At 41.6% G+C, this 23,072-nt stretch overlaps 1 protein-coding gene across 1 annotated transcript in view; it reads right to left on the reverse strand.

Moving 5' to 3' along the window:
* Positions 1-6,916: 6,916 nt before the first annotated feature.
* Positions 6,917-23,072, reverse strand: part of LOC139407272 (AFG1 like ATPase b) — a 36,540-nt gene continuing 20,384 nt past the window's right edge. The window contains exons 9-13 of the mRNA XM_071150906.1: positions 21,562-21,632; positions 21,167-21,267; positions 10,969-11,109; positions 10,459-10,566; positions 6,917-9,289 (exon numbers count right to left, since the gene is read on the reverse strand). Of these exons, the coding sequence (XP_071007007.1) occupies positions 9,137-9,289; positions 10,459-10,566; positions 10,969-11,109; positions 21,167-21,267; positions 21,562-21,632 (574 nt within the window). The 3' untranslated portion in view covers positions 6,917-9,136. The remainder of the gene's footprint in view (positions 9,290-10,458; positions 10,567-10,968; positions 11,110-21,166; positions 21,268-21,561; positions 21,633-23,072) is intronic.

The following is a 23,072-nucleotide window of genomic DNA, read 5'->3' on the forward strand; positions in this document are numbered from 1 at the left end:
ACATTATTTGGGCTCCCGAGTGGTACAGCGGTCTAAGGCACTGCATTTCAGTGCTTGAGGCATCACTACAGACACTGGTTCAAATTCAGGCTGTATCACAACCAGTCGTGATTGGGAGTCCCATAGGGCGGCGCACAATTGGGACAGTGTCGTCCAGGTTTGGCCGGTGTAGGCCGTCATTGTAAGAATTTGTTCTTAACTGACTTGCCTAGTTAAATAAAGGTAAAAATAAAATGGCATCTGTGTGTGTAATCTCCATTCTGAAGTAGTCAATTTCATTTTACTACTTCTATGAGTTGGCAAACAAACTGAAAGGGTGCATACTGCCACCTAGTGTTTTCTCACGGGTATAATTCATTGGCTGATCCTTCCTGGTGACCTGGATGGAATCATGTGATCCTTCCTTAACCCATAGGATGTCCCACCCAGTTGACTACTTTAAAATGGTGGGAACCCTCAATGGCAATGTCCATGCCAAAACAGGTTTTATCCATCTAGAACCCTCTAACTCTATGGGTCCTACGTACTTCAATCAGATATATTAGTGACTCTCTCTCCTCCACCCCCACCCAGAACACACTGTTCCTAACACTTCATTACCCCTCAAAGGCCGATGATGACCTGAAATATTGTTTGTGTCATTACCTTCCTTGTGACACTAATTCTATTATTGAACCAATAGGCTCCCATTAGAGGGGCCGGGCCACAAAACCATCCAGTTGTAACTACCCATAATCTGACCCTCAAAGCTTCCAAACTGTCCCCTTCCTCACATATTGATCACTTCACTCTCCAACCCCCCGAACCCCTCTCTCAAACCCTACCTCCACCCCTATGTGCCATCCACCTCTTTATCATGTCCCCTACCACAACCAGTCAGTGGCTAGTGTAATGTTGTGTACTGGCCAGGATCCCTGCTCACAGGACCAGAGGACTGTAGCCACCCCTCTGTGCCAGCGTGAATCATCCAATTAAGATGTACACAAATGAGGGTGGCCATCTCTGTTTGTGTCTGATGTTTTCCCAAACAGAGTAATGCTCTGATTGGATTAGAGCCCTCGGAATAGACCGTGATTGATTTTCCCTTAATGGAGAGTTATGGTGGAATCATAGACCTCGATAGACATCACATCATTGTGTCTGCCCCATTATGTCGTCTGTGACAGCATGGACAGCGCCATTGACGCCATCTCCATTTTGAAGTAGTCAAATGCTCTTCTTCTACTTCTTCTGAGTCGTAAACAAACTGAAAGGGTGCACACTGCCACCTAGAGTGGGTTGTTTGAACAGGTATAAATACAAGGTTGGCGATTTATAATTAATTAATTAATTGGCTGATCCCTCCTGGTGACCTGGATGGAATTATGTGATCCTTCCCTAACCCATAGGAAGTCCCACACAGGTGACTATTTCAAAATGGTGAAAGTGTTTAATGGCACTGTCCATGCTAAAACAGGCTTTTGGACACTAGAGCTCTATATCTATCTCTATGGTTGGAATAGACTAGAACTTACAGCTAACAAACTGACACACACACGTCCAGTGGCATTTTGATACTTACCAGAGAGCTGATAAGAGATAGTATATCTAATCTATGTGATGTGTCCTGTTACTTCAGCTCAGCAAAGACTTCCTTCCATTCAGTGTCCCTAAAAGAGCGAACACATCAACAGGATAGTTGTCTGCACAGTAGGGAGCCGTTCGTTCGCTTGCTCTCGGTGCAGTGTGTTATAGGGGTCACAGGTCTACTGCAGAGGCCTACCATGGAGAATGATAGAGATAACGTCATTGTATCGGTCACATTATTTTGGGCTCTCGAATGTCACAGCAGTCTAAGGCACTGCATCTCAGTGCTAGAGGTGTCACTACAGACCCTGGTTTGATTCCAGGCTGTATTACAACTGGCCATGATTGGGAGTCCCATAGGGCTGTGCAGAATTGGCCCAGTGTCGTCTGGGTTAGGGTTTGGCTGGGTTAATTCGTCATTGTAAATAAGAATTTGTTCTTACCTGACTTGCCTAGTTAAATAAAATGTAAAAAAAAACTGGATGACGTCATTAGAAGCAATAATAACAAACCTCTTGGCCATCACTTACCCTCTGTTGCCATCTTGTGGTAAAACGTTAAACATCAGCTCAGTGTTTCAGTGGGTTTTTTGCTTCAGCTCTGTGTTCAAGCCATACCGGCAGTAACCTGTTTGACCATTTGAATAGACTGTGGCATCTAACACAATCAATATATATCCAACACACAATTGTGAATAAAATATTGCATCTGAGCTCAGTGTTGTAGTCAGTGGTGCCACTTAGGCCAGCAGCATATCCCACTGCTGGCTTGTTTCTGAAGCTAAGCAGGGTTGGTCCTGGTCAATCCCTAGATGGGAGACCAGATGTTGCTGGAAGTGGTGTTGGAGGGCCAGTAGGAGGCACCCTTTCCTCTAGTCAAAAAAAATATCCCAATGTCCCAGGGCAGTGATTGGGAAGATTGCCCTGTGTGGGGTGCTGTCTTTCAGATGGGACATTAAATGGGTGTCCTGACTCTCTGTGGTCACTAAAATATCTCATGGCACTTATTGTAAGAGTAGGGGTGTTAACCCTGGTGTTCTGGCTAAATTCCCAATCTGTCCCTTATGCCATCACAGTTACCTAATCATCCCCAGTTTACAATTGACTCATTATCCCCCTCCTCTCCCCTGTAACTTTTCCCTAGGTTGTTAATGTAAATGAAAATGTGTTCTCAGTCAACTTACTTCGTAAAATAAGGGTTAAATTAAAAATCACACCCCACTCAGCTTTAGGATCTTAGTGAAACATTAATTATAGTTTTCAGGTGTGTTCAGCCAAGGCCAGAGTGACAACCAACAGGATGCAGACCCCCAGGGCCAGGACTGAGCAGCCCAGCAGCTAGGGATTGCCTAAATAGTTATCTCCCCTGATGTGAGAATGTTTTCAATACAGACTCCTTTTGTCGTACTGTATTCCATATAACACACCTTATGAAAGTTGCAGAGTATACCCTTAACCTTGTAATAAATCAAATCTAGTGATACATAACTTGACATTGTGGGAGGATAACCAACCTTCCAATTAATGGCAATGCATTTCTTAGCTGCTATAAATGCTTGGTCAGTGTTTTCAGTCTCCAGTATCAACATTTCCAAGCAGACAAAAACAGGGAGAAGGGAGAATCTGTAGACATGCTGAGATAAAAGAACATACTCTTATCCAGAATTCAACCAGCCTTCACAAGACCATACCGTATGCTAATATGTTCCCTTTTGTGTTTTACACATCCATCAGAATAATTACATTTCTGTGTGCATGATATTCAGTTTCACTGGCATGTAGTACATTCTATGGATGGTCTTAAATTGCAGTAATTTATGTCTGAGATATGAGTACGACTGGGCATTCAACCTATAGGCATTCAGTGTGACAGGTTAGTACAGTGGTGAACCTATTGGACCTAGGCCTTCAGTGGTGAACCTATTGGACCTAGGCCTTCAGTGGTGAACCTATTGGACCTAGGCCTTCAGTGGTGAACCTATTGGACCTAGGCCTTCAGTGGTGAACCTATTGGACCTAGGCCTTCAGTGGTGAACCTATTGGACCTAGGCCTTCAGTGTGTGACAGGTTAGTACAGTGGTGAACCTATTGGACCTAGGCCTTCAGTGGTGAACCTATTGGACCTAGGCCTTCAGTGTATGACAGGTTAGTACAGTGGTGAACCTATTGGACCTAGGCCTTCAGTGGTGAACCTATTGGACCTAGGCCTTCAGTGTGTGACAGATTAGTACAGTGGTGAACCTATTGGACCTAGGCCTTGAGTGGTGAACCTATTAGATCTAGGGCTTCAGTGGTGAACGCATTGGACCTAGGCCTTCAGTGGTGAACCTATTGGGCCTAGGCCCTCAGTGTGTGACAGGTTAGTACAGTGGTGAACATATTGGACCCAGGCCTTCAGTGGTGAACCTATTGGACCTAGGCCTTCAGTGGTGAACCTATTGGACCTAGGCCCTCAGTGTGTGAACCTATTGGACCTAGGTCTTCAGTGGTGAAGCTATTGAACCTAGGCCCTCAGTGGTGAACCTATTGGACCTAGGCCCTCAGTGTGTGACAGGTTAGTACAGTGGTGAACCTATTGGACCTAGGCCTTCAGTGGTGAACCTATTAGACCTAGGCCTTCGGTGTGTGACAGGTTAGTACAGTGGTGAACCTATTGGACCTATGCCTTCAGTGGTGAACCTATTGGACCTAGGCCTTCAGTGTGTGACAGGTTAGTACAGTGGTGAACCTATTGGACCTAGGCCTTCAGTGGTGAACCTATTGGACCTATGCCTTCAGTGGTGAACCTATTAGACCTAGGCCCTCAGTGTGTGACAGGTTAGTACAGTGGTGAACCTATTGGACCTAGGCCTTCAGTGGTGAACCTATTAGACCTAGGCCTTCTGTGTGTGACAGGTTAGTACAGTGGTGAACCTATTGGACCTATGCCTTCAGTGGTGAACCTATTGGACCTAGGCCTTCAGTGTGTGACAGGTTAGTACAGTGGTGAACCTATTGGACCTAGGCCTTCAGTGTGTGACAGGTTAGTACAGTGGTGAACCTATTGGACATATGCCTTCAGTGGTGAACCTATTGGACCTAGGCCTTCAGTGTGTGACAGGTTAGTACAGTGGTGAACCTATTGGACCTAGGCCTTCAGTGGTGAACCTATTGGACCTATGCCTTCAGTGGTGAACCTATTGGACCTAGGCCTTCAGTGTGTGACAGGTTAGTACAGTGGTGAACCTATTGGACCTAGGCCTTCAGTGGTGAACCTATTGGACCTAGGCCTTCGGTGTGTGACAGGTTAGTACAGTGGTGAACCTATTGGACCTAGGCCTTCAGTGGTGAACCTATTGGACCTATGCCTTCAGTGGTGAACCTATTGGACCTATGCCTTCAGTGGTGAACCTATTGGACCTAGGCCTTCAGTGTGTGACAGGTTAGTACAAAAATTGTCAAAAATGCTCTAGATAACATGTAAACAACCTAACCAGCTCTGCTACGGCTAGTAAAATGGTTAGAGTGAGGTGTTCTCTCATTTGTGTCTGGAAGTAGCTACAGTGCCTTGCGAAAGTATTCGCCCCCCTTGAACTTTGCGACCTTTTGCCACATTTCAGGCTTCAAACATAAAGATATAAAACTGTATTTTTTTGTGAAGAATCAACAACAAGTGGGACACAATCATGAAGTGGAACGACATTTATAGGATATTTCAAACTTTTTTAACAAATAAAAAACTGAAAAATTGGGCGTGCAAAATTATTCAGCCCCTTTACTTTCAGTGCAGCAAACTCTCTCCAGAAGTTCAGTGAGGATCTCTGAATGATCCAATGTTGACCTAAATGACTAATGATGATAAATACAATCCACCTGTATGTAATCAAGTCTCCGTATAAATGCACCTGCACTGTCTCAGAGGTCCGTTAAAAGCGCAGAGAGCATCATGAAGAACAAGGAACACACCAGGCAGGTCCGAGATACTGTTGTGAAGAAGTTTAAAGCCGGATTTGGATACAAAAAGATTTCCCAAGCTTTAAACATCCCAAGGAGCACTGTGCAAGCGATAATATTGAAATGGAAGGAGTATCAGACCACTGCAAATCTACCAAGACCTGGCCGTCCCTCTAAACTTTCAGCTCATACAAGGAGAAGACTGATCAGAGATGCAGCCAAGAGGCCCATGATCACTCTGGATGAACTGCAGAGATCTACAGCTGAGGTGGGAGACTCTGTCCATAGGACAACAATCAGTCGTATATTGCACAAATCTGGCCTTTATGGAAGAGTGGCAAGAAGACAGCCATTTCTTAAAGATATCCATAAAAAGTGTCGTTTAAAGTTTGCCACAAGCCACCTGGGAGACACATCAAACATGTGGAAGAAGGTGCTCTGGTCAGATGAAACCAAAATTGAACTTTTTGGCAACAATGCAAAACGTTATGTTTGGCGTAAAAGCAACACAGCTGAACACACCATCCCCACTGTCAAACATGGTGGTGGCAGCATCATGGTTTGGGCCTGCTTTTCTTCAGCAGGGACAGGGAAGATGGTTAAAATTGATGGGAAGATGGATGGAGCCAAATACAGGACCATTCTGGAAGAAAATGGAAAGTTCAAGGGGGCCGAATACTTTCGCAAGGCACTGTAGCTAGGAAGCTAGTAAACTTTAGCCAGTTAGCTTGGGTGCTTGGTTGGGATAAGCATGCATTGGCAGGCAAGCTGCAGAAGGGTGAGGAGGCTACACATCTCTATCGTTTGTCAGTGCAATTTTGATGGCCAACTAGCTGAAAAAGTTTGAGGGGATTTATCTAATGTCTTTTAGATTTTAGTGAATCTTGCTCTGGCTAGCATTAGTTATTGTTGTTGTTGATGTGCATAACTGATGGAAAGATAGCCTACCTTACCATGGTTGTTTGATCAATAGAACTGTAAGGTTCCCAAATGTAAGAGGACTCCCGTGTCCTTCAGATATTTGCAGAAATCATTTAGGTGAATTTTGTGTCTTTTGGTGAATGGTTTCCAATGGTCTGAAGTCATGCTGTTGCTACTGCCTCTAAACACACAGTAAGGTTCAAAGTGAATGATGGCAGGCCCGTGTGGCAAATGACTTGTTTGTATAAAGGCCTACTGTAGCTCTGATTTGCTATAGCGCACTGGTCGGTGTAGACTGGTCCTGGACGAGACAGATGTTTTATTCACTGTCTATTAAATGTCCAAACGCGCCACCACTTTCCCAATCTAGATTGCTATAGAATTAGTATATGTAATTCCCAAACATTCAAAGAATTTATGAAAACGTGAAAATGACCACATCTAAGTGGTTGCTTGTCAGAAAATGTTTAAAAAAGTGACATTCTTCCTGGGGGTGTATATGAAAAGATTTTATGTTGCTAAAATGCTGTCAGTTTCACTTTAAATGCAACAATGTTTCACACACATTTAAAGAGATGGCTAACACCACTGCAATAAAAAAAACACAGTTCCACTCACCAGATGATCATTTGAAACTTAGCTTCTCCCTTTTCAAGAATAACTTCCAACAAGAAGTTAACAAATTAGCAACAACATCCTCTTCGACAACACCTGCTGCAAACTAGCCAACAACAAAAGCTAGCTAGTTAGACCATGGGAAAACTACTGCTCGCTATTGCAGTAATCTTTTGGCCTTCAAGAAGGCAGAAGTTTCCATATGTTTTTGTAAATACAGTTCCACTCATTAAGTCAAAATGCAATTGGTTGATTCCACTGTCACTCCAACCCTTTCCAACAAAAATTTAAGAGATTAAATCAGAACATCATTGAAAATAATAATATAATTATTATTGTTATACTATTATAATCATTATTTTATAAATCCTTAGCCCTTCTCTGAAGGCATATAAAGCCCATTGTTCCCCACTGTTTGGGTTAGTAACACATTTGTAGAGTGGCTTTATTTTCTCCTTTAGCATGCATTTTTTCACTATTCTGAATGTCTAAATAATTAATTTCTTGTTCTGAAATATGAACCCAGAAATACTGGACATTTTGAACTCTTATTATGGTGGTGATTTAACAAAATTACAATCATGGTCTTAGAATTTGACTTTTCTGGTCTCTGGCTTTTTGCCTCAGACCCCTTGTCCCCCTCCCGGTCTTGTCCCCCTCCCGGTCTTGAATCGGGCTTTAGGTGGTCTCGAACACAACACTGTTAGAGCTACTAGTGTGCAGCTTTTGCTTTCTGAAATCATCCAACACATCTAACATTTCCTAAGACAAATAGTTAAGTAATAATGTATGTTTTTCTTTGCAGTTTCATCCTTGAAAAGGCTCAAGACATCTTTCTCTTCACCTTTAGATTCTACTGCATGGTTTATTACACAGTAGGCACAAATACATTACATTGGCTGGCTACATACCTCATGTATACTCACTGCTATTTCTTCCTTGATCTATGTATTTTGTAATTACATGTACAGCACTTCATTTTAGATTTTTTAGTGGCACAGTTCAAACCCAACCATAGGGGGGCGGTAGTTATCCACCAAGAAGGACATTTGTTCAGTTCATATTTCCATCCCTTCAGCGCATACTGATGATGTGTCGTCCCTTATTGCTTAATTAGATAATTAAGCAATAAGGCCAGAGGGGGTGTGGTATATGGCCAATATACCACGGCTAAGGACTGTTCTTACGTACGATGCAACACGGAGTGCCTGAACACCGGCCTCAGCTGTGGTATATTGGCAATATAGCACAAACCCCCGAGGTGCCTCATTGCTATTATAAACTGGTTACCAATGTAATTAGAGCAGTAAAAATACATGTTTTGTCATACCCGTGGTATATGGTCTGATATATGTCAGCCAAATCAGCATTCAGTGCTCGAACCACCCAGTTTATAAGTAGCTATGCCTCCCTCTGTTCTCCATGTATGTTTTAGGAAGACTAATATGGGACATGAATGAGTTTCTCTTGTTCCCGTCAGTTCCCTTTAAAGTATGTGAGGGAGATAGGTCAGTAAATTTGGAGTGTTTATTGGTTAGTTCCATAGACTTTGCATCGTTGTATGTCCCATTATGGCATCTGTGACAGCAGGGGGAGTGCCATTGAGGGCATCTCCATTTTTAAGTAGTCAATCTTCTTCTATTACTTTTATGAGTTGGCAAAAACAACTGAAAGGGTGCACACTGCCACCTAGAGTGTGTTGTTTGAACAGGTATAAATACAAGGTTGGCGATTTACTGCCACCTGCAGTTATGAAATGTTTCCTCACAAGTATAATTCATTGGCTGATCCCTCCTGGTGACCTGGATTGAATCATGTGATCCTTCCCTAACCCATAAGAAGTCCCACCCAGTTGACTACTTGCTAAAACGGACTTTTGGGCACAAATGTCCTCTATCTCTCTGACTGACTGTCTGTTGCGAGGTGTTTTAGCTTGTCACGTTATACTCCAGTCTAAAGGGATATAATTGATTGAGCCCTACTGTACCAATTGTTTGTGTTTTATGAGGGGTTTTTGCTGGTTATATTATGCTTCAGTCTAAAAGAGAAGTTGCTGTTGGTTACCCATCCCCTTCATTTGTTGTGAGGTCTTTGGGGGTACTTTACTGTGATCCTCTCTGTGTGTGTGTAGTGTTACTGCGGTCCCCTTGAGTCCAGTACATCTCTGTCTGCATCTCGGTCAGTCTGGAGATGGTCCTCTGGAACGCAAAGATCTCCTCCTCCGCTGTGAACAGAGACAGATGGTCCCCCACATCCTACAAATAGGACCGCAGACAGTGGGTTTAACTCAACTACAACCATGACCAAAAACAATGGGGTTGACACAAACATGACCACAAAGATAATTTAACACGAACACAGTCGTTAACAAACCACAAACACAAATGTTTATATCAAGCAGGGGTTGGAACCGGTTCAGGAGATAGAACCGAAAACCGTAAAAAAAAATGTTTTTGCGAAGAACAGAATCAGAATAAGGAATGAAAGTGATCTATACTCAACCGAAACTGAACCATTCTTTTAAAAGCATGGAAACAGGTTAATAACATTATTTTACGTTCCGGGAATTTTTTTCCAGTCCCACAAAAAAAAGCAACAAAATGCCTATGCAAAGCTTTCACTATCACTCAAAAACGTATATTCCAGCGTCTGCCTGGCCTGACTGCTGAAATTCTTTGCCAGTGTGTGTGTGTGTAGGGTACCTTCCCCACTGAAGCATAGGCTATTGTAGCCTAGTGATGTTACAAGCGTGATTCAGAGATTAGGGAGAGAGATTTCTAATTAGAGAATAATGGATTAACTTTTTCAATGCTAGTTAAGGATACTATAGTACGTTTCACATTGGATTTATTCCTTCATAGAAGCCGCTCCTCCTAGGTATAATTCTGTGGAACTAATTCAGATAATGCATGTCATAAAAAGATGCCCAGCGCTTCAAGCCTCCTCCTCCACCCTTCCTCATGCTCTCCTCACCTGCAAAATTTCATTAGCATCTCACGCCCTACTCTTGTCTGTCCACTGCATGGAAACAACTAGGCCTATATCTTGCCCGTTCCATAGTAAACTGCTCTATCCCCACTGATTGATGAAGTCATTTAATATTAAGCTACACAACAAAAATAAAAATTAAGATTTCAGAGCTTTAAAAAGGAACAGGTGGGCCTCCGTACAGGAGTTGCAGCGATGGGACAAATGGATATCACGAAATTGGGGAGAGAAAAAAGTGGAAAAATAAAAAAGGAACAATATAAACCATTACTTTTTTGGGGTTCGAACCGGTTCCGAACATTATTTTGCTGGTCGGAAAATGATGGTTCTGTTCAAAAAGGAATAATTGGAAAATAATTGTTGGTTCCAACCCGAAATTAAGAATGTGTTTTTGGTTATGTTCTGGTCTTGTTGTGGTTGGACCGTGTGGTCTCACCCCGCTCAGGCCCAGGTCGTCCAGTAGCATGCGGTCGCGGTCGTCCTCCCCTCCAGAGTGGACAAACAGCCTGTCCAGAGGGGCATCAGCTAACAGCACCACCCTCACCTGTGACAGATGGACAATGGAATGGTAACAACTCTGTAACAACTAAAGTGAAACAGTGACACCTGCTGTAAGATAGAGTGTGAATAGATGGTTACAGGTGATGCTATTGCACATAATAACGCCTACAACAAACTACAGTATAGACCCTGCAGCTACGGACCATGGCAGTATGTCAAATACTTGAGTTACAGGTACAGATTGGGAAGCACCTAGGCAGTAGTACCTAACACAGGTAGCCTAGTGGTTAAGAGCGTTGGGCCGCTGGTCGCTGGTTTGAATCCCCGAGTAAGGCACTTAAACCTAATTGCTCCTGTAAGTCGCTCCTCATAAGAGTCTGCTAAATGACTAAAAATGTTAATGTAAAACATCAAGTTTTCCCCATGCAGTGTGACTGACACTGACCTTGTTGTCATAGAAATTGTCTATCAGTGTGATGAAGCGCCGTGCCTGATCCTTCAGAGTGAGGGTAAGCATGGGGACATGACGGATAAGCACTGTGTCAAACGCCTGGGCCATCTCCAGGTAGTCACTAGCACCAACTGGCTGGAACATACAGAGACAGGGATAATAAGCAAAAACACACACGCACACACACGGAGGAGTTTAAACGCAATCACACAAGTACAGATGTAGGATCTTAATTTGACCTATATTGTCCAGGCAAAATAATCCTGCAGCAAAAGGACTTGAATGTTTAGTCCACAATGTTGCTTGATCGGTGGTTAGGCTATTAGCTGGCCAAAAGTAGGCTACTTGAAAAGTGCAATACTGTTAATTTAACAGTGGGCTTTCAGTGAATTTATGTAAATCACAACGCTCAGCTGCCGAAGACGTGGATGTCGATTATGGCATCCCCCCGCACCTCTGATTCAGAGGGGTTGGGTTAAATGCGGAAGACACATTTCAGTTGTACAACTGACTAGGTATCCCCTTTCCTGCGGTGCAGGAAAATTCTCAGCAACAAAAGATTGATAAAATTGAGATCCTATATCTGCATAGTACAATGTAGGGACTAATATGGCAAACCAGAATCCTGGGACTGTCCCAGGAACACTTCACATTTTCAGATTTTTTTTAATGACAAAACCCAGGAAATTACAACATTTTCCCCCAAAGTCACACTAATGCTATTCCACAAAATACACAACACGCGCAGCCAAAGATAGCTAAACATTCAATAGCACATTATCCAAACAGGTTGTCACATGTAAGCCTTTAGCCTAGTGTATTTACTTCACAAAAAGTCACCATAAATTCAAAGCACACGTATAATTGAAACCGACAGACTGCACATGCGAACTGAACGCTACAGTATAGCCTATAAAATAACCTCTTTGAGCAGTCATTGAGACTCTTCAGACAGTCACAAATTTATTAGGCCTATGCACAATTCACTACATAGGCATCTCTGTCACAGAGATTAAATCTGTTAACAATTCAGAGATGCATGAGGAAAAATATTCTCCTGTCCTAGAGCCTAGGCTATTTTCCTATCCAGTTTGAATCCCACTCTCAACCCAAAATCCTGACTCCTGTCTCGCATTAAAATTCCTAACTTCATTCTCTAATCCATAGGCTGCAATGCATTATCAAAGCACTTCTCTCACCTATACATGTCAAAATGATGCTAGAACATTTCTCCCACTTCTCTGCACTGTCTCGTAGGCCTGTGGTAGAGAATGTGTGATCAATTGGTATGAGAGTAGATATGTATTTTATTTTATTTTTTAAACAGAGTTGGTCCCTGTTAAGATACCATGTACTATTTCCACTCGTTATCTCCCTGTTATTCATGAGCTGATCTGCTATCTTCTCTATAATCATCAACTTGATCCCATTATTCATGAGCTGATCTGCTATCTTCTCTATAATCATCAACTTGATCCCGTTATTCATGAGCTGATCTGCTATCTTCTCTATAATCATCAACTTGATCCCGTTATTCATGAGCTGATCTGCTATCTTCTCTATAATCATCAACTTGATCCCGTTATTCATGAGCTGATCTGCTATCTTCTCTATAATCATCAACTTGATCCCGTTATTCATGAGCTGATCTGCTATCTTCTCTATAATCAACAACTTGATCCCGTTATTCATGAGCTGATCTGCTATCTTCTCTATAATCAACAACTTGATCCCGTTATTCATGAGCTGATCTGCTATCTTCTCTATAATCATCAACTTGATCCCGTTATTCATGAGCTGATCTGCTATCTTCTCTATAATCATCAACTTGATCCCATTATTCATGAGCTGATCTGCTATCTTCTCTATAATCATCAACTTGATCCCGTTATTCATGAGCTGATCTGCTATCTTCTCTATAATCAACAACTTGATCCCGTTATTCATGAGCTGATCTGCTATCTTCTCTATAATCAACAACTTGATCCCGTTATTCATGAGCTGATCTGCTATCTTCTCTATAATCATCAACTTGATCCCGTTATTCATGAGCTGATCTGCTATCTTCTCTATAATCAACAACTTGATCCCGTTATTCATGAGCTGATCTGCTCTCTTCTCTATAATCAACAACTTGATCCCGTTATTCATGAGCTGATCTGCTACCTTCTCTATAATCAACAACTTGATCCCGTTATTCATGAGCTGATCTGCTATCTTCTCTATAATCAACAACTTGATCCCGTTATTCATGAGCTGTTCTGCTATCTTCTCTATAATCATCAACTTGATCCCGTTATTCATGAGCTGATCTACTATCTTCTCTATAATCAACAACTTGATTTTGCCAAACATATTAGATATTCTGTCATTAGTTGAGGGAGCTAGTTTAGCAACTTTGGTCATTTGACTTCCATTACAAAGTTTGTATGATTCGACAACACTATACTCGGGGTGCACTCTGTGTCAAGATAGCCTACTGCTGAAATACATTAAATTAATTGAGGAACATGATAACGCTCTGAATTTATGAACAGCCGGTTTCACAAAGTGACAAAGTCATTGGGGTTAAAAAATGTAGTAATGATAGTTACTCTATATCAGTTTCATTTGGTCTGACATCTTTACATAGTGGCGCTGACAAGATGTAGCAGAACCCCACTTATTTGTGAGAACCCTGGCATAGTCCATTCTTAAAGTATTCAGACCCCTTCCCTTTTTCCACATTGTTATATTACAATCTTATTTAAAAATAGATTAAATAAAAAATGTTGCTCATCAATCTACACACACACACACACAATATCCCATAATGACAAAGCGAAAACAGGTTTTTAGATTTTTTTAAAAATTTATAAAAAATACAGTATTCAAACCCTTCGCTCAAGGACTCGAAATTGAGCTCAGGTACAGTTTAAGTCGAAAGTTTACATACACCTTAGCCAAATTAATTTAAACTCAGTTTTTCACAATTCCTGACATTTAATTCTAGTAAAAATTCCCTGTTTTGGGTCAGTTAGGATCACCACTTTATTTTGAGAATGTGAAATGTCAGAACAATAGTAGAGAGAATTATTTATTTCAGCTTTATTTCTTTCATCACATTCCCAGTGGGTCAGAAGTTTACATACATTTAATTAGTATTTGGTAGCATTGCCTTTAAATTGTTTAACTTGGGTCAAACGTTTCAGGTAGCCTTCCACAAGCTTCCCACAATAAGTTGGGTGACAGAGCTGGTGTAACTGAGTCAGGTTTTGGAGGCCTTCTGTGGGATTGAGGTCAGGGCCTTGTGATGGCCACTCCAATACCTTGACTTTGTTGTCCTTAAGCCATTTTTCCACAACTTTGGAAGTATGCTTGGGGTACATTGTCCATTTGGAAGACCCATTTGCGACCAAGCTTTAACTTCCTGACTGATGTCTTGAGATGTTGCTTCAATATATCCACATCTTTTTTCCTCCAAACATAATGATGGTCATTATGGCCAAACAGTTCTATTTTTGTTTCATCAGACCAGAGGACATTCCTCCAAAAAGTACAATCTTTGTTCCCATGTGCAGTTGCAAACCGTAGTCTTAAACCGTAATATTAAAGTAAAAAAATGTATCCAAAATAAACTGACATTCACAAACAGAAAGAATACAGGCAAAAACAAAACACACAAATACATGCCCGCACTTGCCCACAATCACACACAAAAACACAAACGCGACATGTGCACAACCACAACCAGTCAGAAAGTTGGAAACCCCCGAGCCCCGACCGGCACACATGCGCGGCACAAGTAGCCGTCACTTCCACTTAAGCACCACACTCCCCGAAATTGTCCACATATGGCCTCCAAACTCTGTCATATAAGTCTGTTTTTTGTTTGACTTCATAGTATATAGAAACCTAGTGGAACGTAACTAGATAGTTCAGTCCTCCAGTTTGTTATTGAGTGTGAATATGAGGCGTTTCCAATTGATGGCTACCTAGTGGAACGTAACTAGATAGTTCAGTCCTCCAGTTTGTTATTGAGTGTGAATATGAGGCGTTTCCAATTGATGGCTACCTAGTGGAACGTAACTAGATAGTTCAGTCCTCCAGTTTGTTATTGAGTGTGAATATGAGGCGTTTCCAATTGATGGCTACCTAGTGGAACGTAACTAGATAGTTCAGTCCTCCAGTTTGTTATTGAGTGTGAATATGAGGCGTTTCCAATTGATGGCTACCTAGTGGAACGTAACTAGATAGTTCAGTCCTCCAGTTTGTTATTGAGTGTGAATATGAGGCGTTTCCAATTGATGGCTACCTAGTGGAACGTAACTAGATAGTTCAGTCCTCCAGTTTGTTATTGAGTGTGAATATGAGGCGTTTCCAATTGATGGCTACCTAGTGGAACGTAACTAGATAGTTCAGTCCTCCAGTTTGTTATTGAGTGTGAATATGAGGCGTTTCCAATTGATGGCTACCTAGTGGAACGTAACTAGATAGTTCAGTCCTCCAGTTTGTTATTGAGTGTGAATATGAGGCGTTTCCAATTGATGGCTACCTAGTGGAACGTAACTAGATAGTTCAGTCCTCCAGTTTGTTATTGAGTGTGAATATGAGGCGTTTCCAATTGATGGCTACCTAGTGGAACGTAACTAGATAGTTCAGTCCTCCAGTTTGTTATTGAGTGTGAATATGAGGCGTTTCCAATTGATGGCTACCTAGTGGAACGTAACTAGATAGTTCAGTCCTCCAGTTTGTTATTGAGTGTGAATATGAGGCGTTTCCAATTGATGGCTACCTAGTGGAACGTAACTAGATAGTTCAGTCCTCCAGTTTGTTATTGAGTGTGAATATGAGGCGTTTCCAATTGATGGCTACCTAGTGGAACGTAACTAGATAGTTCAGTCCTCCAGTTTGTTATTGAGTGTGAATATGAGGCGTTTCCAATTGATGGCTACCTAGTGGAACGTAACTAGATAGTTCAGTCCTCCAGTTTGTTATTGAGTGTGAATATGAGGCGTTTCCAATTGATGGCTACCTAGTGGAACGTAACTAGATAGTTCAGTCCTCCAGTTTGTTATTGAGTGTGAATATGAGGCGTTTCCAATTGATGGCTACCTAGTGGAACGTAACTAGATAGTTCAGTCCTCCAGTTTGTTATTGAGTGTAAATATGAGGCGTTTCCAATTGATGGCTACCTAGTGGAACGTAACTAGATAGTTCAGTCCTCCAGTTTGTTATTGAGTGTGAATATGAGGCGTTTCCAATTGATGGCTACCTAGTGGAACGTAACTAGATAGTTCAGTCCTCCAGTTTGTTATTGAGTGTGAATATGAGGCGTTTCCAATTGATGGCTACCTAGTGGAACGTAACTAGATAGTTCAGTCCTCCAGTTTGTTATTGAGTGTGAATATGAGGCGTTTCCAATTGATGGCTACCTAGTGGAACGTAACTAGATAGTTCAGTCCTCCAGTTTGTTATTGAGTGTGAATATGAGGCGTTTCCAATTGATGGCTACCTAGTGGAACGTAACTAGATAGTTCAGTCCTCCAGTTTGTTATTGAGTGTGAATATGAGGCGTTTCCAATTGATGGCTACCTAGTGGAACGTAACTAGATAGTTCAGTCCTCCAGTTTGTTATTGAGTGTGAATATGAGGCGTTTCCAATTGATGGCTACCTAGTGGAACGTAACTAGATAGTTCAGTCCTCCAGTTTGTTATTGAGTGTGAATATGAGGCGTTTCCAATTGATGGCTACCTAGTGGAACGTAACTAGATAGTTCAGTCCTCCAGTTTGTTATTGAGTGTGAATATGAGGCGTTTCCAATTGATGGCTACCTAGTGGAACGTAACTAGATAGTTCAGTCCTCCAGTTTGTTATTGAGTGTGAATATGAGGCGTTTCCAATTGATGGCTACCTAGTGGAACGTAACTAGATAGTTCAGTCCTCCAGTTTGTTATTGAGTGTGAATATGAGGCGTTTCCAATTGATGGCTATACACATTTTTGCAGCAATTAGACCAATATTAACATTTCCCAACAGACAAAATCGTGGAGATGGATAAATAAAATAAATTCCTTTCCACAATGAAATAATAGCACATACAGTACCAGTCAAAAGTTAGGACACACAGGTTTTCAGACCAGACAAGGGTTTTTCTTTAATTTTACTATTTTCTACATTGTTGAATAACAGTGAAGAAATCAAAACAATGATATAACACATATGGAATCATGTAGTAACCATTTTATTTGAGATCCTTCAAAGTAGCCACCCTTGATGACAGCTTTGCACACTCTTGGCATTCTCTCAACCAGCTTCACCTGGAATGCTTTAACAACATTCTTGAAGGAGTTCTCACATATGCTCAGCACTTGTTGGCTGCTTTTCCTTCACTCCGCGGTCCAACTCATCCCAAACCATCTCAATTGGGTTTATGTCGGGTGATTGTGGAGGCCAGGTCATCTGATGCAGCACTCCATCACTCTCCTTCTTGGTAAAATAGCCATTACCCAGACTGAAGGTGGGTTGGGTCATTGTCCTGTTGAAAAACAAATGATAATCCCACTAAGAGCAAACCAGATGGGATGGCGTATTGCTGCAGAATGCTGTGGTAGCCATGCTGGTTAAGTGTGACTTGAATTCTAAATAAATCACTGAGTGTCACCAGCAAAGCACCCCCACACCATTACACCACCTCCTACATGCTTCACGGTTGGAACTACACATGCAGATATCATCCATCCACCTGCTCTGCGTCCCACAAAGGCACGGCGGTTGGAACCAAAAATCTAAGAGACCGAAGGACAGATTTCCATCGGCCTAATGTCCATTGCTCGTGTTTTCTTGGACCAAGCCTGTCTCTTTTTATTATTGGTGTCCTTTAGTAGTGGTTTCTTTGCAGAAATATGACCATGAAGGCCTGATTCACATCTTCTTTGAACAGTTGCTGTTGAGATGTGTCTGTTACTTGAACTGTGAAGCATTTATTGGGGTTGCAATTTCTGATGCTGGCAAATCTAATTAACTTATCCTGTGCAGCAGATGTAACTATGGGTCTGACTTTACTGTGGAGATCCTCATGAGAGTCAGTTTCATCATAGCGCTTGATGATTTTTGCAACTGCACTTGAAGAAACGTTCAAGGTTCTTGAAGTTTTCCGCATTGACTGACCTTCATGTCTTACAGTAATGATGAACTGTCGTTTCTCTTTGCTTATTTGAGCTGTTCTTGCCAGAATATGGACTTAGTCTTTTACCAAATAGGACTATCTTCTGTGCACCACGCTACCTTGTCACAACACAACTGATTGGCTCAAACATATTAAGAAGGAAAGGAATTCCACAAATGTAATTTTAACAAGGCACACCTGTTAATTGAAATGCATTCCAGGTGACTACATAGCTTTGATGTCTTCACTATTAGAAATTGAAGACATTTGCGACCAAGCTTTAACTTCCTGACTGATGTTTTGAGATGTTGCTTCAATATAGCCACATAATTTTCCTCCGTCATGATGCCATCTATTTTGTGAAGTGCACCAGTCCCTGCTCCAGCAAAGCACCCCCACAACATGATGCTGCCACCCCCATGCTTCACGGTTGGGATGGTGTTCTTCGGCTTCCTCCAAACATAACGATGGTCATTATGGCCAAACAGATCTATTTTTGTTTCATCAGACCAGAGGACATTTCTCCAAAAAGTACAATCTTTGTCCCCATATGCAGTTGCAAACCGTAGTCTGGCTTTTTTTATGGCGGTTTTGGAGCAGTGGCTTCTTCCTTGCTGAGCGGCCTTTCAGGTTATGTCGATATACAACTCGTTTTACTGTGGATATAGATACATTTGTACCGGTTTCCTCCAGTATCTTCACAAGGTCCTTTGCTGTTGTTCTGGGATTGATTTGCACTTTTCACACCAAAGTACATTTATCTCTAGGAGACAGAACGCATCTTCTTCCTGAGCGGTATGATGGCTGCAAGGTTCCATGGTGTTTATACTTGCGTACTATTGTTTGTACAGATGAATGTGGTACCTTCAGGCGTTTGGAAATTGCTCCCAAGGATGAACCAGACTTTTCTGAGGTCTTGGCTGATTTCTTTTGATTTTCCCATGATGTCAAGCAAAGAGGCACTGAGTTTGAAGGTAGGCCTTGAAATACATCCAAAGGTACACCTCCAATTGACTCAAATTATGTAAATTAGCCTATCAGAAGCTTCTAAAGCCATGACATCATTTTCTGGAATTTTCCAAGCTATTTCAAGGCACAGTCAACATAGTGTATGTAAACTTCTGACCCACTGGAATTGTGATAGTGAACTAGAAGTGAAATAATCTGTCTGTAAACAATTGTTGGAGAAATTACTTGTGTCATGCACAAAGTAGATGTCCTAACCGACTTGCCAAAACTATAGTTTGTTCACAAATTTCTTGTTGAGTGGTTGAAAAACAAGTTTTAATGACTCCAACCTAAGTGTATGTAAACTTCCGACTTCAACTGTACATCCTGTTTTCATTGATCATCCTTGAGATGTTTCTACAACTTGATTGGAGTCCACCCGTAGTAATTTCAACTGATTGAATATGATTTGGAAAGGCACAAACCTCTCTATATAAAGTCCCACAGTTGAGAGTGTATATCTGAGCAAAAACAAAGCCATTAGGTAGAAGGAATTGTCCGTAGAGCTTCGAGACAGGACTGTGTTGCGGCATAGATCTGGGGAAGGGTACCAAAACATTTCTGCAGCATTGAAGGTCCCCAAAAACACAGTGGCCTCCATCATTCTTTTTTTTGTAACAGTATTTTTTATTGGAATTTCACAATTTTCACCCATATTAAGAGATACAACAACAGAGACAAAGCAACAAAAAAACAGAAAAAAAACAGCACTCACTTACACATACCTGCGTATATATATATATATATATATATACACATGCATATACATATATATATGTACATACACACACACACACACCCATACATACGTACACCATTTTCCTCTTCCCGCTCGGTGCTTCTCTCACCCCATCCCCATCATTGCGTCTCTCAATACATACATTTTAAACAAACTTACAAACAGAAATTAAACAAAAAAGCTCAGTTTAAACCAAGAAGTTAGGTTCCACACATGGAACATACAGTGTAGTTCTGAAATACATAGATCCCCACCATTCTAAGAGAATCCTTGCAGCATAATAGCTGATACCTTAGGTTCTAGGTAACTTAGATAAGGTTCCCGTACTTTGTAGAACTGGTCTGTTTTAGAATGCAATGTACATGTCAGATATTCCAGAGGCACCCATTCAAATAGTATCTAATGCCAATCTTTAATCTTTAATAGAAGGAACCGTATCACTAATCCACTGTAAAAGGATGTTTTTCCTCGTTGCGAAGGTAAGGATGTTGTAAAGCCTCCTCTTACCCACAGAAGTAACATGCCTACTAGGGAGACCCAACAATAAAGAAACTGGGTCCAATTCTAGATCAACCCCTAGGATCTTTTCAATTTCTTGCAGAACACCAGACCAGTATCTTTGTATTTTGGTACATGACCATAAACAATGTGTTAGGGTGCCTGTATCCGTTTTGCATTTAAGACACTGAGGAGAAGAGGAAGTGGGGCTAAAAGCATGTCTGCGATTTGGGGATATATGCAATCTGTGTATTATTCTTAATTGGATTGCTCTAGTACGGTTACATATAGATATTTTGTTCAGTTTAGAAACACTAAAAAGGCCAATGCTATTCCCTGCTGAACAAAAACTGTTAAAAATAGCCTGTAGTCTTTGACCTTGAACAGCGCACAGATGAATTAATATAGAATTGGAGGGGACAGGAGGGAGCAAGGACGAGAGCAGAAGGAATGAGAATGAGCAAAAAACTATAAAAGAAGAAGAGGCAGAAACAAAGGGGAAGGACACAATGAAGGAGGTAGAAAAAAACAGCAGGAAAAAGTACAATGAGTGGATAAATTAAGAAAACAGGAACGATGGAGCGAAGGGGGGAGTGAGGGTAAAAAGAGAGCGAAAGAATAAGGAAGAATAGAGGGATCTGGTTGGAAGAGAAAAAGTAGCAGAGCATAGTCAACACAGAGAAAAGAGAAATACAATAACAAGCAGGAGAGAGACGGAGTTGGGAGAAAGAGAGAGGGAGATAAATACAAAAAAAATAAAGAGAGAGTGATAGAGAAGATAGTTGTGGAAGTAACTCACTCTATCACACAGTTCTTTAAAGGTACAGTCAGCGATGTTTCCACAGGTCTTCTCCAGTCTCAACTCTCTGCCCTGCACCGTCAGGACCCTGGGACCCGTTACTATGGAAATGCACACACAATTAATTGACCCAACATAGAGCTGATCATACACAGAAAACAACTCAATACTAAAACTATGGCCACTACTTTAGCCTCAATGTCACTGGCCCTACCAGTTTACTATAGTAATGTAAGTTCCAATAATGTAAGTGAACATATTCTGTTTGCCTCCATTTTTCCCCATCTCTCTTTTTCTCCCATCCTTGTCTCTCAATCTCCCCAGTCCACTCTCTCACCCTTTTACTTTCTCTCTCCCCCCTTTCTCTTACTACAAGAGGTACATTAACTTCCTACCATTGTTTTGTCTCACAGCCAGCTCGTGAAACAGCGTATCCATGAAGGCCTCTGCATCAGGCTCTCTGGTGCTGCACACAAACACACACACACACACACACAACGGGGAAGAGAGAAAGAGGGGGATAATAGAATATGAAATTAATAAGGCTGAAGAGGCCACATCAAACAGCGGGTGCGGGGAGGGGGAAGGAAGGGGGGTACTTAGCTTTTCACTCCATCTCCAAAAAATGAGATGTTAGACTGTAAACACAAACATTACCCTGTGAATGCGTGGCAGATTGAATCGGTCTGTCTGTGCATGTGTTTTAACTCTCGCTCAGGTAAAGAGGAGCGCAATGTGTTTTATTTGCATACACTGAAAGAGAAAAGCACTTGAAATCTCTGGCTACGCAATGAGCAACGACAACGTTATTCATACTCTCTGTGTGTGTGTGTGTGTGTGTGTGTGTGTGTGTGTGTGTGTGTGTGTGTGTGTGTGTGTGTGTGTGTACAGGTAATTGGAAGAAAAGTACTCTGCCTTTTCAAACTCAATCATTTTGTATTTCTCTACTCCTCCATCTGTCCCTTTATCTCTCACTGTAGGTTAGGCATCTCACTGTAGGTTAGGCATCTCACTGTAGGTTAGGCATCTCACTGTAGGTTAGGGATCTCACTGTAGGTTAGTGTCCTTACTGTCAATATAGGTTAGTGTCCTTACCTACTCCTAACTCCCTCTGCCTTTTTCGGTCTGTCCATCTCTTGCGCTCTCTCTGAAACTAACCTGCAGTGACATTAACTTCTTATGACTGGGGGGGGCGGTATTGAGTAGCTTGGGTGAACAAGGTGCCCAGAGAAAACTGCCTGCTACTCAGGCCCAGAAGCTAAAATATGCATATTATTAGTAGATTTGGATAGAAAACACTCTGAAGTTTCTAAAACGGAATAATGTCTGTGAGTATAACAGAACTCATATGGCAGGCAAAAACCAACCAGGAAGTGGGAAATCTGAGGTTTGAAGTTTTTTAACTCTTTGCCTATCCAAGATACAGTGTAAATTTGGTCCGATTGCACTTCCTAAGGCTTCCACTAGATGTCAACAGTCTTTAGAACCTTGTTTCAGGCTTCTACTGTGAAGGGGGAACGAATGATGGCTGTTTCAATCAGGTGTCTGGCAGAAGGCCATGAGCTGGTCACGCGCGCGGCCGTGAGAGTGACCTGCATTCCATTGCATTTCTAAAGACACAGGAATTGTCCAGTTGGAACAGTATTGAAGATTTTTGTTAAAAACATCCTAAAGATTGATTCTATACATCGTTTGCGACATGTTTCTACGAACTGTAACGGAACTGTTTTACATTTCGTCTGGACCTAGTGCTCGCGCCTCATGAATTTGGATTTGTGAACTAAACGCTCAAAACAAAAAGGAGGTATTTGGACATAAATTATGGACTTTATCGAACAAAACAAACATTTATTGTGGAACTGGGATTCTGATGAAGATCATCAAAGGTAAGTGAATATTTATAATA

This window comes from Oncorhynchus clarkii, chromosome 4 (assembly GCF_045791955.1).
Source record: "Oncorhynchus clarkii lewisi isolate Uvic-CL-2024 chromosome 4, UVic_Ocla_1.0, whole genome shotgun sequence".
Taxonomy (NCBI): Eukaryota; Metazoa; Chordata; class Actinopteri; order Salmoniformes; family Salmonidae; genus Oncorhynchus; species Oncorhynchus clarkii.